Source organism: Phyllostomus discolor, chromosome 1 (assembly GCF_004126475.2).
Source record: "Phyllostomus discolor isolate MPI-MPIP mPhyDis1 chromosome 1, mPhyDis1.pri.v3, whole genome shotgun sequence".
Taxonomy (NCBI): domain Eukaryota; kingdom Metazoa; phylum Chordata; class Mammalia; order Chiroptera; family Phyllostomidae; genus Phyllostomus; species Phyllostomus discolor.
Window position 1 is genome coordinate 44,798,464 of NC_040903.2, and position 11,722 is coordinate 44,810,185.

The 11,722-nt window shown below is 36.6% G+C and overlaps 1 protein-coding gene across 1 annotated transcript in view; it reads left to right on the plus strand.

Annotated features, from left to right (window-relative positions):
- Positions 1-11,270, plus strand: part of NPFFR2 (neuropeptide FF receptor 2) — a 104,355-nt gene extending 93,085 nt beyond the window's left edge. Inside the window, 4 exon segments of the mRNA XM_028507935.2 lie at positions 56-390; positions 5,888-5,987; positions 9,412-10,164; positions 10,166-11,270. Of these exon segments, the coding sequence (XP_028363736.2) occupies positions 56-390; positions 5,888-5,987; positions 9,412-10,164; positions 10,166-10,229 (1,252 nt within the window). The 3' untranslated portion in view covers positions 10,230-11,270.
- Positions 11,271-11,722: the final 452 nt, after the last annotated feature.

Here is an 11,722-nt window from a genome sequence, read left to right on the forward strand (position 1 = left end):
AATTTATGTTCTACTGGCTTCTAATTACATTTTTCCTTTTCTGCCTTTTCTTCAGGTCCATCATGAGTGAGAAATGGGACTCAAACTCTTCAGGAAACTGGCATCATACTTTAAGTGTCAATGACACCAGACATTATCTCTATTCAGATATCAATATTACCTATGTGAACTACTACCTTCATCGTGCTCAAGTAGCAGCGATCTTCATTATTTCCTACTTTCTGATATTCTTCCTGTGCATGGTGGGAAATACAGTGGTATGCTTTATTGTAATGAGGAATAAACATATGCACACAGTCACTAATCTCTTCATCTTGAACCTGGCAATAAGTGATTTATTAGTTGGCATATTCTGTATGCCTATTACGCTTCTGGACAACATTATAGCAGGTATGTTGAGTTGTGTGCAGGGCATGATGATATGAGAAAATGTGTGTCCCATCTCCCTGTAGCCATGGCTAGGTCATCCATTCATTACATTTATATAACTTACAAGGTGATACCCCAATAAGCCTAGTATCCACCCTACATCATACATAGTTATTATTATATTATTGGCTGTATTCCCTATATTGTACTTTATATCCCTGTGACTATTTTGTAACTGTCAATTTGTACATGTTAATTCCTTCACCTTGGAGTGTTCGCTGAATGTCTCCAAAGAATGAGATCTAACATATATCACTGAAGACTTTGAATTTGCCTAAAACAGTTCAGGGCACATATAATATGGTAGAAATATTTATGAGAATATTATGGGGTATAAAGTTCAAGGAATAGGTAAGTCTTTTTTCAACTGATGCATTTGTCTTCAATCAAATATAAATAGATATTTAGACCCTTTTATGGTTAGCTAGGGAGATTTCCAACAGTTTTCTTTTTTTAAGATTTTATTTATTAATTTTTAGAGAGAGGGGAAGGGAAGGAGAAAGAGGCGAAGAGAAACATCAACGTGTGGTTGCCTATCATGTGCCCCTTACTGGGGACCTGGCCTACAACCCAGGCATGTGCCCTACACTGGGAATCGAACCGGTGACCCTTTGGTTTGCAGGCTTGCACTCAATCCACTGAGCTATGCCAGTCAGGGCAGATTTCCAGTAGTTTTGGATGAAAGATGAAGCAGCAGTCCCAATGATTTCTCAAAAAGTGGAAGTTTCATCAGTGGTAAATTCCATGTCAACATAAGTAGTGACTAAGTAGTACCCTAGGGTGTTTCTTGGCCTGTGTTACTGTTTCTATTACAGTACATGATATACTATGAAAGTACAGGAACAGTGTGCCTCCAACTCCCAGCTCAGTTTTGATACATAGTACCTGCTTAACAAATAGTTTTATATTAATTAATGAACAGTACTCAAGATATTCACATTCCTGTCTGTAAAAAAAAAGTGAAGTGATAGCAACACACCAAAATTGTAAAGCAGCACAAGCCATTTCAGGGTCATCTTTTTATAACATTAACATAAGTTCACTAAAGAATACGAGATTCCTCTGTAGAATTTACCTGTTTCCTTCTTTTCTTTGGAGTGGGAGCTCAGAATGCCTCTTCTCTCACAGCATAGATCATGTCTCTTTGTGAAGTTTATCAGTAAAAAACAATATCAAGGGTGTGCAATTTCAAAGCACTATGCTAGACAAAGAGTGAAAGAATTGATAAAAATTATCATTATTATTCTCAAGAAACCTATTTATGAAGAAGAAATGCTCTCAACATTCCATCTGTAAACATTTATAATTAAATTATTTAAAAAATTTCCATATAGAAAGAAAGAAGGAGCTTCTGCCCTGTGCAACAGCATGGATGGAGCTGGAAAGCATTATACTAAGCGAAATAAGCCAGGCGGTAAAAGACAAATACCATATGACCTCACCTTTAACAGGAATCTAATCAACAAAACAAACAAAGAAGCAAAATATAACCAAAGACACTGAAATTGAGAACAGGCTGACAGTGACCGTAGGGGAGAGGGGAGGGAACTTCAGGGGAAGTGGGGAAGGGTTTGAAGGAACTTGTATAAAGGACAATAACAAGGATAATAATGGACAATACCAAATGGACAATAACAAGGGTGGGTGGAGACAGGAGGGAGGTAGTGAGGGCTAGGGGGGTGGGCTGGGATGGGGGTAAAGGGCAGAAAACTACTTGAACAACAATTAAAAAAATTGTACAAATTTAAAAAATAAATTTAAAATTAAAATGAATGATATACAAAATAGAATATAAAAGTGTAATTGCTATCCCAATTAAAAAATATTTCCATATATATTACCCTTCCTTACCTTTGGTTTGCATTCCCAAGAGGCAGCCACAGTCAGCAATTTTTACCTTTATTTTTTGGTAATGACTATTATGTTTTTATTACAATGTGTTATCTTCAAACTGTAGAGCTGTAATTTCCTTTTCGTAATCTTCTTTTATCAGAAGAGGTAGTTTTCCTTTGCAGACTCCACTGTGGTGACAGCACAGGGACAAACGAACAAAAATCCATGGAAACTGCACGTCAGGTACTATTGAGTGTGAAGCTGAGAAAACAGCAAGACTGGCTGATACACATGCACACTCTTTCCTCCTCTCATTTTCTCAATGCAACTATAGTTTTTGGTTAAATCAATGTTCAGAATATACATTCCTATTATTACATGTACCTTACCCCTGCTGAGCCAAATAGAGTGCTATGATAGCAATTTCTCTATTAAAAGTTTTTTTTTTTGTTTTCCTGGATTTAAAAAAAGGCACCATATTTTGATTTATTTCGTTGTAGGTGTGTACCTGTCGGTAACATAGTCTCAGCTTCTCTTCCAGGAGTGTTGATTTCTTGTCCATACTTTCAAACAGAGGAGGTAACCTGTAAATTGCACCTTCTTTCCTGGGGATACCCCCCAGGTGCTCTGGAAGTTTTGTTTCTATCCAGACACAGTGTCCTCCAAGCAGGGAGCTCACCAGCTCAGAGACGTCCCTGTACTGCAACCCTAACAACCTCTTCTCCCCTCTTAGTCCTCTGTTGTTGGGATGCCATCTCTTTTCTTGGTTCATTTCCCTGTTATATTCCGGAGAAAGGGTCAATTGAGATTAAAACGTTAGAAATCTTAGAGACCTGCAAATATCTTTATTCTGCCCTCATATTTGACTACTTAGCTATATAAAGTATTCTGGGTTGGACATGTTGACTTGATTTTTTTACTCATAATTTGTATTTGGTCTTTCTTCCTGAAAGTTCTTTGGGCTTCTCTTTATCCCCAGTGCTCTGAATTTCAGGCAATTATGACTTGGAATGTCTTTTTTAAATTTCATGTATTGTGGGAGACACAAACTAGGTCAATCAAAATATGAATACCCTTTGTTTCTGGGGAATTTTCTTGTAGAATTCTTTTCTGTTTTTCTTTAACTCCTATTAACCCAATATTTGAGATTTGAGTTTCCCTCTCCCCTCTCTTCTAATCTTTTTTCTTCCATTTTCTGCTCCTTATTGTTCTGCTTTCAAAGATATCCTTTACTTTTTCTTTCAGACTTTATGTTAAGTTCTTCATTTCTGTTATCATATTGTAAAGTCTCTGAGCTACTTTTGTATTCTGTATGTTTCTTATACTCTCTTGCACATTTCATATATGTTATGTCTTTAAGGTTATTCATAATAACTTTGTTTCCTTTTCATTTTTCATCTACCTGATTTATATTGGTTTTCTCTTAAACCTTGTTTTCAGTTTGTTTTAGACTCTTTTTTATTTAATGTTTCCTTAATGTCCACTGTTACTTAGCTGCTTGTGCATCGGAAAGATGCACTGTGAGTCTGCCTTGAACTTCTGCATACATATGTTTTCAGGTTGGGTCCACCCTCAGCTTCATTAGTCTGGGCTATTCATTGGGAAATCCAGAGATTAAAATCTTTATGTCCCTTGGCTGGTGTAGCTCAGTGGATTGAGTGCAGGTAGCGAACCAAGGTGTCACAGGTTCAATTCCCAGTCGGGGTGCATGCCTGGGTTGCAGGCCATGACCCCCAGTGACCGCACATTGATGTTTCTCTCTCTCTCTCTCTATCTCCCTCCCTTCCCTCTCTAAAAATAAATAAATAAAATCTTTAAAAAAATCTTTATGTCAGTGTTCTTAGGAGGATCACTTCCCCTAGAAGGAAATTCTCTGACCTACTGCCATAGGTATATAAGGCTGGCTGACTGTTGCATTCTAGACTGAGTGGGCCAGCCGTATTGCATGCAGAGTGTGTACTTTCATTTAATTCTGCATCACTGAGACACCCACTCCCCCTGCACCTAGAGACTCAGAGCCTAAAACCTCCATGCTGCCACCTCCTTAGAGAGTTACCTCCACTCTTTTGCTCATCTTGGAGAAAGCCAGTGGCATCTGATGGTGTTTATACATAATTTAGCCAGTTGTGTTGTTTGTCCAACTTTATATTCAGTTGTGTCTTCCACCTTGGTTTCTGTAGAAAAATAATACTCTATCAAACAAACAAATTTCAGGGCTGAGAAGACATGCTCTCTTTTGGTTTGTTCAGTAGAGTCATTCAAGCACCTATTGCAAAATGGCCTGGATGGATGATAAGTGTTTGTTTTTTTGAAGATATGTTTGGATTATTTAGGTTACTGGAAATATTTTTAGCTAGATATGTGGAGATTAGCTATATTTTAAAAAATAAATCACAAAATATTTTTGAGTTAATTTTTTTAAATATGAGAAATATGTAGCATTCATCTTTTGGGAAACTAGAATATTTGCTGGTAGAAGAATAAGTTACTTTTTTAACAGCAGATGGGTGTTTAGAATATCAAACTGCTATGATAATTTTACTAATTTATTTATGAACATTCTGGTAACTGAGGCTCACTTAAGGAGGAATTCAAATAGACTATTTTTGTTCATGCAAAGTGTTCTTTCTTCTAAAACTAGATCTTAGCCAGCTCAGGCTGCTATAACAAAATACAGTAGAGTGGGGTTGAGGCTTACATAGCAGGCATTTATTTTCTCAGTGATCTGGTGGTTTAACACTCAAAGTCTGGGCATCAGCATAGTCAGGTTCTCAGTGAGAGTACTTTTCTTGGTTTGTGGACAACCCTGTTGCTGTTTGTTCACATGGCCTTTCCTCAGTACATGCGTATGGAGAAAGATGTTTCTCTCTTGTCCTCTTCTTATAAATCCCACTATGTGGGCAACACCCTCAAGGCCTCATCTAAACCTAATTCCTTCCCCAAAACCAAATCTCCAAATATCATCACCGTGGGGGTTAAGGCTTCAATATATAAACTGGGGGAGGGGAGTGGGCACAGTTTTTGAATAACAGATTATTTTTGTGGTAATTTGTCTCATTCCATTATATATCAGTAAGTATTAACTTAATTCTACCTGTAGCTTCTCATAATTTATGGGAAACATTTCCAAGTTAGAATATTAATTTCCTCCTGTTTTATTCATTTAAAGAGCATTATTAGTGTATAAGAGGGTTGTCTGGACACTGGAACCACACTGCTAGTGTTCAGATCCTAATACAATGCTAAGCAGCTAGCTGTGTGGCAAGGCATGTGACACTTGTGTGTTTGTTGCCTAGTCTATATCATGAGGTGAGTAATAAAGGCTTCAAAAACCTATTGTGGTGAATTAGATATATTAATAGATAGAAAACACCATTACAGTGCCTAGAATGTTGTAACTGTTATATAAGTTTTGAGATTATTATTATTATTATTATTATTATTATTATTAGTGTACTAAAACAGAACTCTGAAGATACTGATGAAAATAATGGGAAACATTGATTGTTCCATAGGTACTACATTGAAAACTTATATCAGTCTTCATTTCATGCCTTTCTGTTTACTTTCAGTGAAATTTTTTAAGAGTGATTTTTTTTCAAAGACTGTTCCTTTTCCCTTTCAGGGTGGCCATTTGGAAACGCAATGTGCAAAATCAGTGGTTTGGTTCAGGGCATATCAGTTGCAGCTTCAGTCTTTACTTTGGTTGCAATAGCAGTGGATAGGTAAGTCAGCACCAAAATATGAATCCAGAAAAATGGGCGTGTTTGCATCTAATCCACCCAACTAGAGAAAAATGTATAGTCTACTAAACTGGGTTGTGTATATAAATGAGAGAGGATATATGAGATCTGTCCAGCAAGTATACAGCCATGCAGTGTGAAAAATAGAGACATTTATTGAAGAAGATACAATATACAAGAAACACTGAACATAGGACAATGATGCTTCAGCCCTCTTCAAGGTTGGGCCCTCACACATTTCTCCCAATCACTATCAGCTGCTGGTATCTTCCTGAATCTCACTAGCAGTCTGAAATCTCTTCCCTTTCAAAGGTGATTTTAATTTTGGGAAAAGACAGAAGTCACAGGGTGCCAAATCTGTGCTGTAGAGAGGCTGAGTCACCCAGGTGATTTGATGTTTCACCAAAATATGATGCATGAGACATGATGCATGAGTTGGTGTACTGTCATGAAGAAGCTGCCAGTCACCAGTTGCCCATAGCTGTGGCCTTCTGAATCATCCAAATAGTTTCTGTGGAGGAATGTTTAAGCTTAATGCAAAATTTGATGCAGATTTGTTGCTCCACTCACTTAATTATTTTTGAATGTGACGGCCACACAGTAAACATGCTCACTCAATGGCATCTACCATGTCCACTGACAGTGAAGTCGTCATTGTTCATGCATGCCCATTCTAGTCTACTCCTCTTGGCTGCCAGGTTACATCAACATCATGTAAACTGTCCTCGTTAAAGTGACAATGGCTGGACATTTTCTGGACACACACACACACATACACATATGTACATATGAGAGAGCAAAATAAGATGTAGTATAATTGTTGACATCATAACACTTGGTAGATTCTATTTTTAATATTAACTTATTGTTTCCATCATTATTCATAATGTTTTAATCTATTTCTAAGAGCTTATCATATAGATCTAGTTTATTTGTTTTGCAGGAAAAGAAAATAGAATTTAAACCTATCCTAACCATTGTATGCCAAAAATATTTTTATGTTGTTTCTAAGTTTATTATATGCTTACTATTAAACTAAATTATTTTTTGCATACTACTTACTTGTTTATAATTATATGCATTTTATATTAGTAATAGTAGCACTATTACTAAATAATTTTAATGTTAATGTTTATAATAGATTTTATACCTTAATTATATAATATATATATCATCTTTACAGCAAATAAAAACCTATAATATCCTTTTCATTTTCTCCTTGAATCTTGAGTTTATCACTTTTATTTCCACATTACATTTAGGATTAATCCTTTTTCACTGTTTCTAGCATGGCTTCTGAAGAGAGATTTAGAAATAAACATTACTCTTCATGTCTTCATTATCAAAGGTACATAAGGTTAGAATATTAAATAAATTGTGCTATATTTACTTGATAAATACCTATACAGTGGTTAAAATTAATGAGCTAGGTCACCATATATCAAAATGCATAAATCTCAAAAGCATGCAGTCTCAACAAAGTTATATAATAATACATGCAACATGGTGCCATTATATCAAATTTAAAATGTCATAGAAGCAGGCTAATACTATGAAAGCATAAAAAATTTGATAGTAGAGATATATATATCAACTTCAGGATTTTGGTAGAAAGAGGAAAATGGCTGGGATAAAGTAGATCTACCAAAGGAATTTCAACTGTATCTGTAATATTTTAGATTTTTTTAAAAAACTGATGAGCATTTGGTCACCTGCTGTGGTTAAATTCACAATGCCACACTGCCTGTTGTTTCATCTGTGCATCACTTTGCAATAGTTTCAGTCATCTGTTGCTATATAATGAGTTACTATATAAAACAAACCACTTAGTGGCCTAAAATGGTAGCAGTATTTATTATGCTTATGAATTTATGATGTGAGTGGATTCAGCTGGTATTGATGACTTCACTGGTGTTGAATTTCTGTTTTGTTCATTTTTGCCTCTCTGAATACATATACATATATTCTTGAGTGAATGCATAAATAAAATATTTGAGGTTCTCATAGTTGGTTTACAAAAAGAGTAAAAATATCTAGAATGGTGCCTATGAAGTTATCCACAATTTAATGGTGAGTAAAGGGTGAAAATTCAGTGATCAGAAGACTAGAAGAAGCTTGGAGGTTAACACAGAAGACCTTATGCATGTAATGGAGTGGTTCTACAGGACAGCAGAGAAGCCAAGGCTCAAGGTAACTAGTCCTTGTATGACGGTATGTCAGATAAATTAATTTAGAGTTGTTGTTGGACCCACGTAAATGCTCTAAGTTTTCTTAACTGCAAGTCTGGAAAGTAATAATTTTTATAACATTTCAGTTTTATAGAGCCATCGTGAAAATGAAAGAAGATTAAATAGGTGGTAGTACTTTGAAAAACATAAAATGTTATACAGTTGCTTATTGGTATAATTATCTTATAATTAGCATGTGTATCTGGAATTGTAACACTAAGAGTCACAATAACAAAATAGCAATAAAATGAAGCAGACCAACTCTGTATACTGATGTTGAACTTTCATGCCCACCAGAGGACAGACCACTGGGAAAGTGCCTAGTCAGAACTCACAATGGAAACTCTTAGACTCTTATTTCTGTGAAACAAGTCACCAAACCACATAGTGGCTTAAAACAATAATCCTGTAATATTTCTCCTGGCTCTGTGGATTGTCTGAGTGCCTCCTGTGGTTCTGCTCAGTGATTTGTAGCTGAACTCAGTCCTGCTGCAGCATCACCCCGGATGCCAAACTGGGGTGGCACCTCCTAGGGGCTGGTCTCTCTTGCCCCAGGGTCTTTCTACACATGGCCTGTCACCTAATTCAAGCCTCTTTACAACCTGGTGGCTGGCTTTCAAGAGGAAGCATTCTGGGTACAAGCCCCGATATGCAAGTATATGAAGAGCTTCTGTTTATGTCATGCTTGCTAATGTCCCACTGGCCAAGGCAAGTTACATGGCCAAGCACACAGATAACATGGGGGAGGACCACAGAAGGGAATGACAAAGAGTTTAAGAATATGAACCCTGGAGCTAAACTACCTGTAAAAAATTACATGTAATTCTGGGCAATGTTTTTACCTTTTCTAGGCCCATTTTCCCATCTTTTATGATGAAACTTCAAGAGATAATTCATGCAAACCACTAGAAAAGAATGAAACAGAGTACTACACATTTATGTTAAATAAATGTTACCACTATTACTTTTATTAATAATAGTGTCTGATACACTCCACTTATTCATGTTTTGAATTGAAATTTATCTCATGTCAATTACAGAAAATGGCAATGCATGCCTTTCTACTGCTAATGGTAACTTTCCATGTTTTTGAGAAGAATATAGGAATTACTTAAATTTATTTCACAACTCAGAAGTTAGGGGGCACTGCCTCAGCTGATATTTGCCTTTAATTGCAGGTTCCGGTGTGTTGTCTACCCTTTTAAACCAAAGCTCACTATCAAGACAGCGTTGGTCATTATTGTGATCATCTGGGTCCTGGCCATTGCCATTATGTCTCCATCTGCAATAATGTTACATGTACAAGAAGAAACATATTACCGGGTGAGGCTCAATTCCCTGAATAAAACCATGCCTGTCTACTGGTGCCTGGAAGACTGGCCACATAAGGAAATGAGAAAGATCTACACCACGGTGCTGTTTGCTAACATCTACCTGGCTCCCCTGTTCCTCATTGTCATCATGTATGGAAGGATTGGAATTTCACTCTTCAAGATGACAGTGCCTCACACAGGCAAGCAGAACCGGGAGCAGTGGCACATGGTGTCCAAGAAGAAGCAGAAGGTTGTTAAGATGCTCCTGATAGTGGCCCTGCTCTTTATTCTCTCCTGGCTGCCCTTGTGGACTCTGATGATGCTCTCAGACTATGCTGAACTGTCTGCAAATGAACTGCAGGTCATCAACATCTATATCTACCCGTTTGCACACTGGCTGGCCTTTTTTAATAGCAGCATCAACCCCATCATTTATGGGTTCTTCAATGAGAATTTTCGCCGTGGTTTTGAAGATGCTTTTCATCTCCAGTTCTGCCAAAAAAGAGCACAGCCCAAGGAAGCCTATGCCCTCAGGGCTAAAAACAATGTGGTCATAAATACATCTCATCAATTAACTCATGAACCTACAAATCAAAACCCACATGAGGAAAATTTACTTTAGAAAAAGTGCTGAAAAGCCCAAACAGGAATTGATGGAAGAATTAGGAGGAGCTACCCAGTGAGATTTAATAAAGAGCAAATGTGATTTTTCAGCTCTACTGTGTTATATATTGAAATACTGTTGCTCTCTATGGCTTTGTACTTCAATTGTTTCTGAGAATGTTCCAAAGAAAATATGCATGGAAAGCCCTCTCTGAAAACAAGTAAACAAAATGGTAGTATGTTCATAACCAATCTTATGATACACAAAATATGTGAAGTGACTAATACATGAGTTTTCCTGGATAAATCCATTTTCTAGGAACATACTTCAAAGCCTGACCTTTTTCAGCTTAACCCTTTCTGTATGAGATAGGCATGTGTATTATGTCCATTGCTGCATGCACACCAAGTCTCCACTTGGTGATAAAGAGGTAGTTCTCTGCATGAGAGCACATTTTGTCAGTTCTTCCTTTGCTTTTGTATTTGAGGTTACAGACTAAAAATTAATGATCTGAACTTTTAAAATATCTTTCTTAGAAATAAGAACTATAATAGCAAGTAAAGGGACATTATATTTGTTTGTATTATAGGTTGATTTTGTTTCATTTGAAAGAGTAAAGTTGGTAAAATCATAAAATTGTTTCATAGGAGTTATTGTTTTTTTAATATTTTTATAAATGAAGTTTATGCTCTAGCTGAGCCCATGTTTCTTATAAAGGTGATTCAGGATCCAATTTAATTCCCCTGTTAATAGAATCTCTCACATAAAAAAGCAAATCTTTCAATAATGGAGAAGTTGGCAGAAGAATGGCAGCTCTCTTTTCAAGTGTTTAAGCAGAAATGCTCAACAATCATCCTAAGACTCCCATAAAGTCTGTACAGAGCTAAACCAATTATTCCAGATTCCCTACTGAGCACAACATTTAAATCCAGCACTCCTACTGGTTTAGTAAATGAGCACTACTATTATAAAGAGAATTGCAACCCCTTGGATTCTCCTGTGTTACAATTGCATTGATCATAGTCATAAATGCGAGCTTTTAGGGTGACATAAGCCCCTAAAAACTGGGAATTATAAAATAACAAATACTCTGGCAAATAAAAATAAATGTCTGGTCTTGAAACTATTGTGTTTTTCCAGTCATTTATGTAGTTCAAGCTAAAAGCTCTTCAACATTGTAGACTTTGAGAAAGTAATTGTTGAGTTTTTGGTTGAATTGAGTTGTGTGACATTTGAAAATGCAAGTGTCACTTTCTGCAGTTCAGCGAGGGTGACTTTTTGAAGTCTTGTGCAATCTTCCAAATTCAGGTTTGTTTGTCTAATGTGCAATTACAATTGTACACTGAAATACAGTGCAGGGAGACAGAGAAAGGTTTGTTTGATTTGGCTGGAACAAGAGGACTTGGACTGGAGAGCAAGATCTCTGAAATTGCCCCTAAGAAGCAAAAATACTGAAATTTTATGTAGCTAGGGAATAGGGTGTTTCATGGAACTGAGGGGGAAGTTTGTGTTTCTTCTGTCTCAGGTAATAACATTTTGTACCAACAGACTTTTGGGCACAAGCAGATGGTC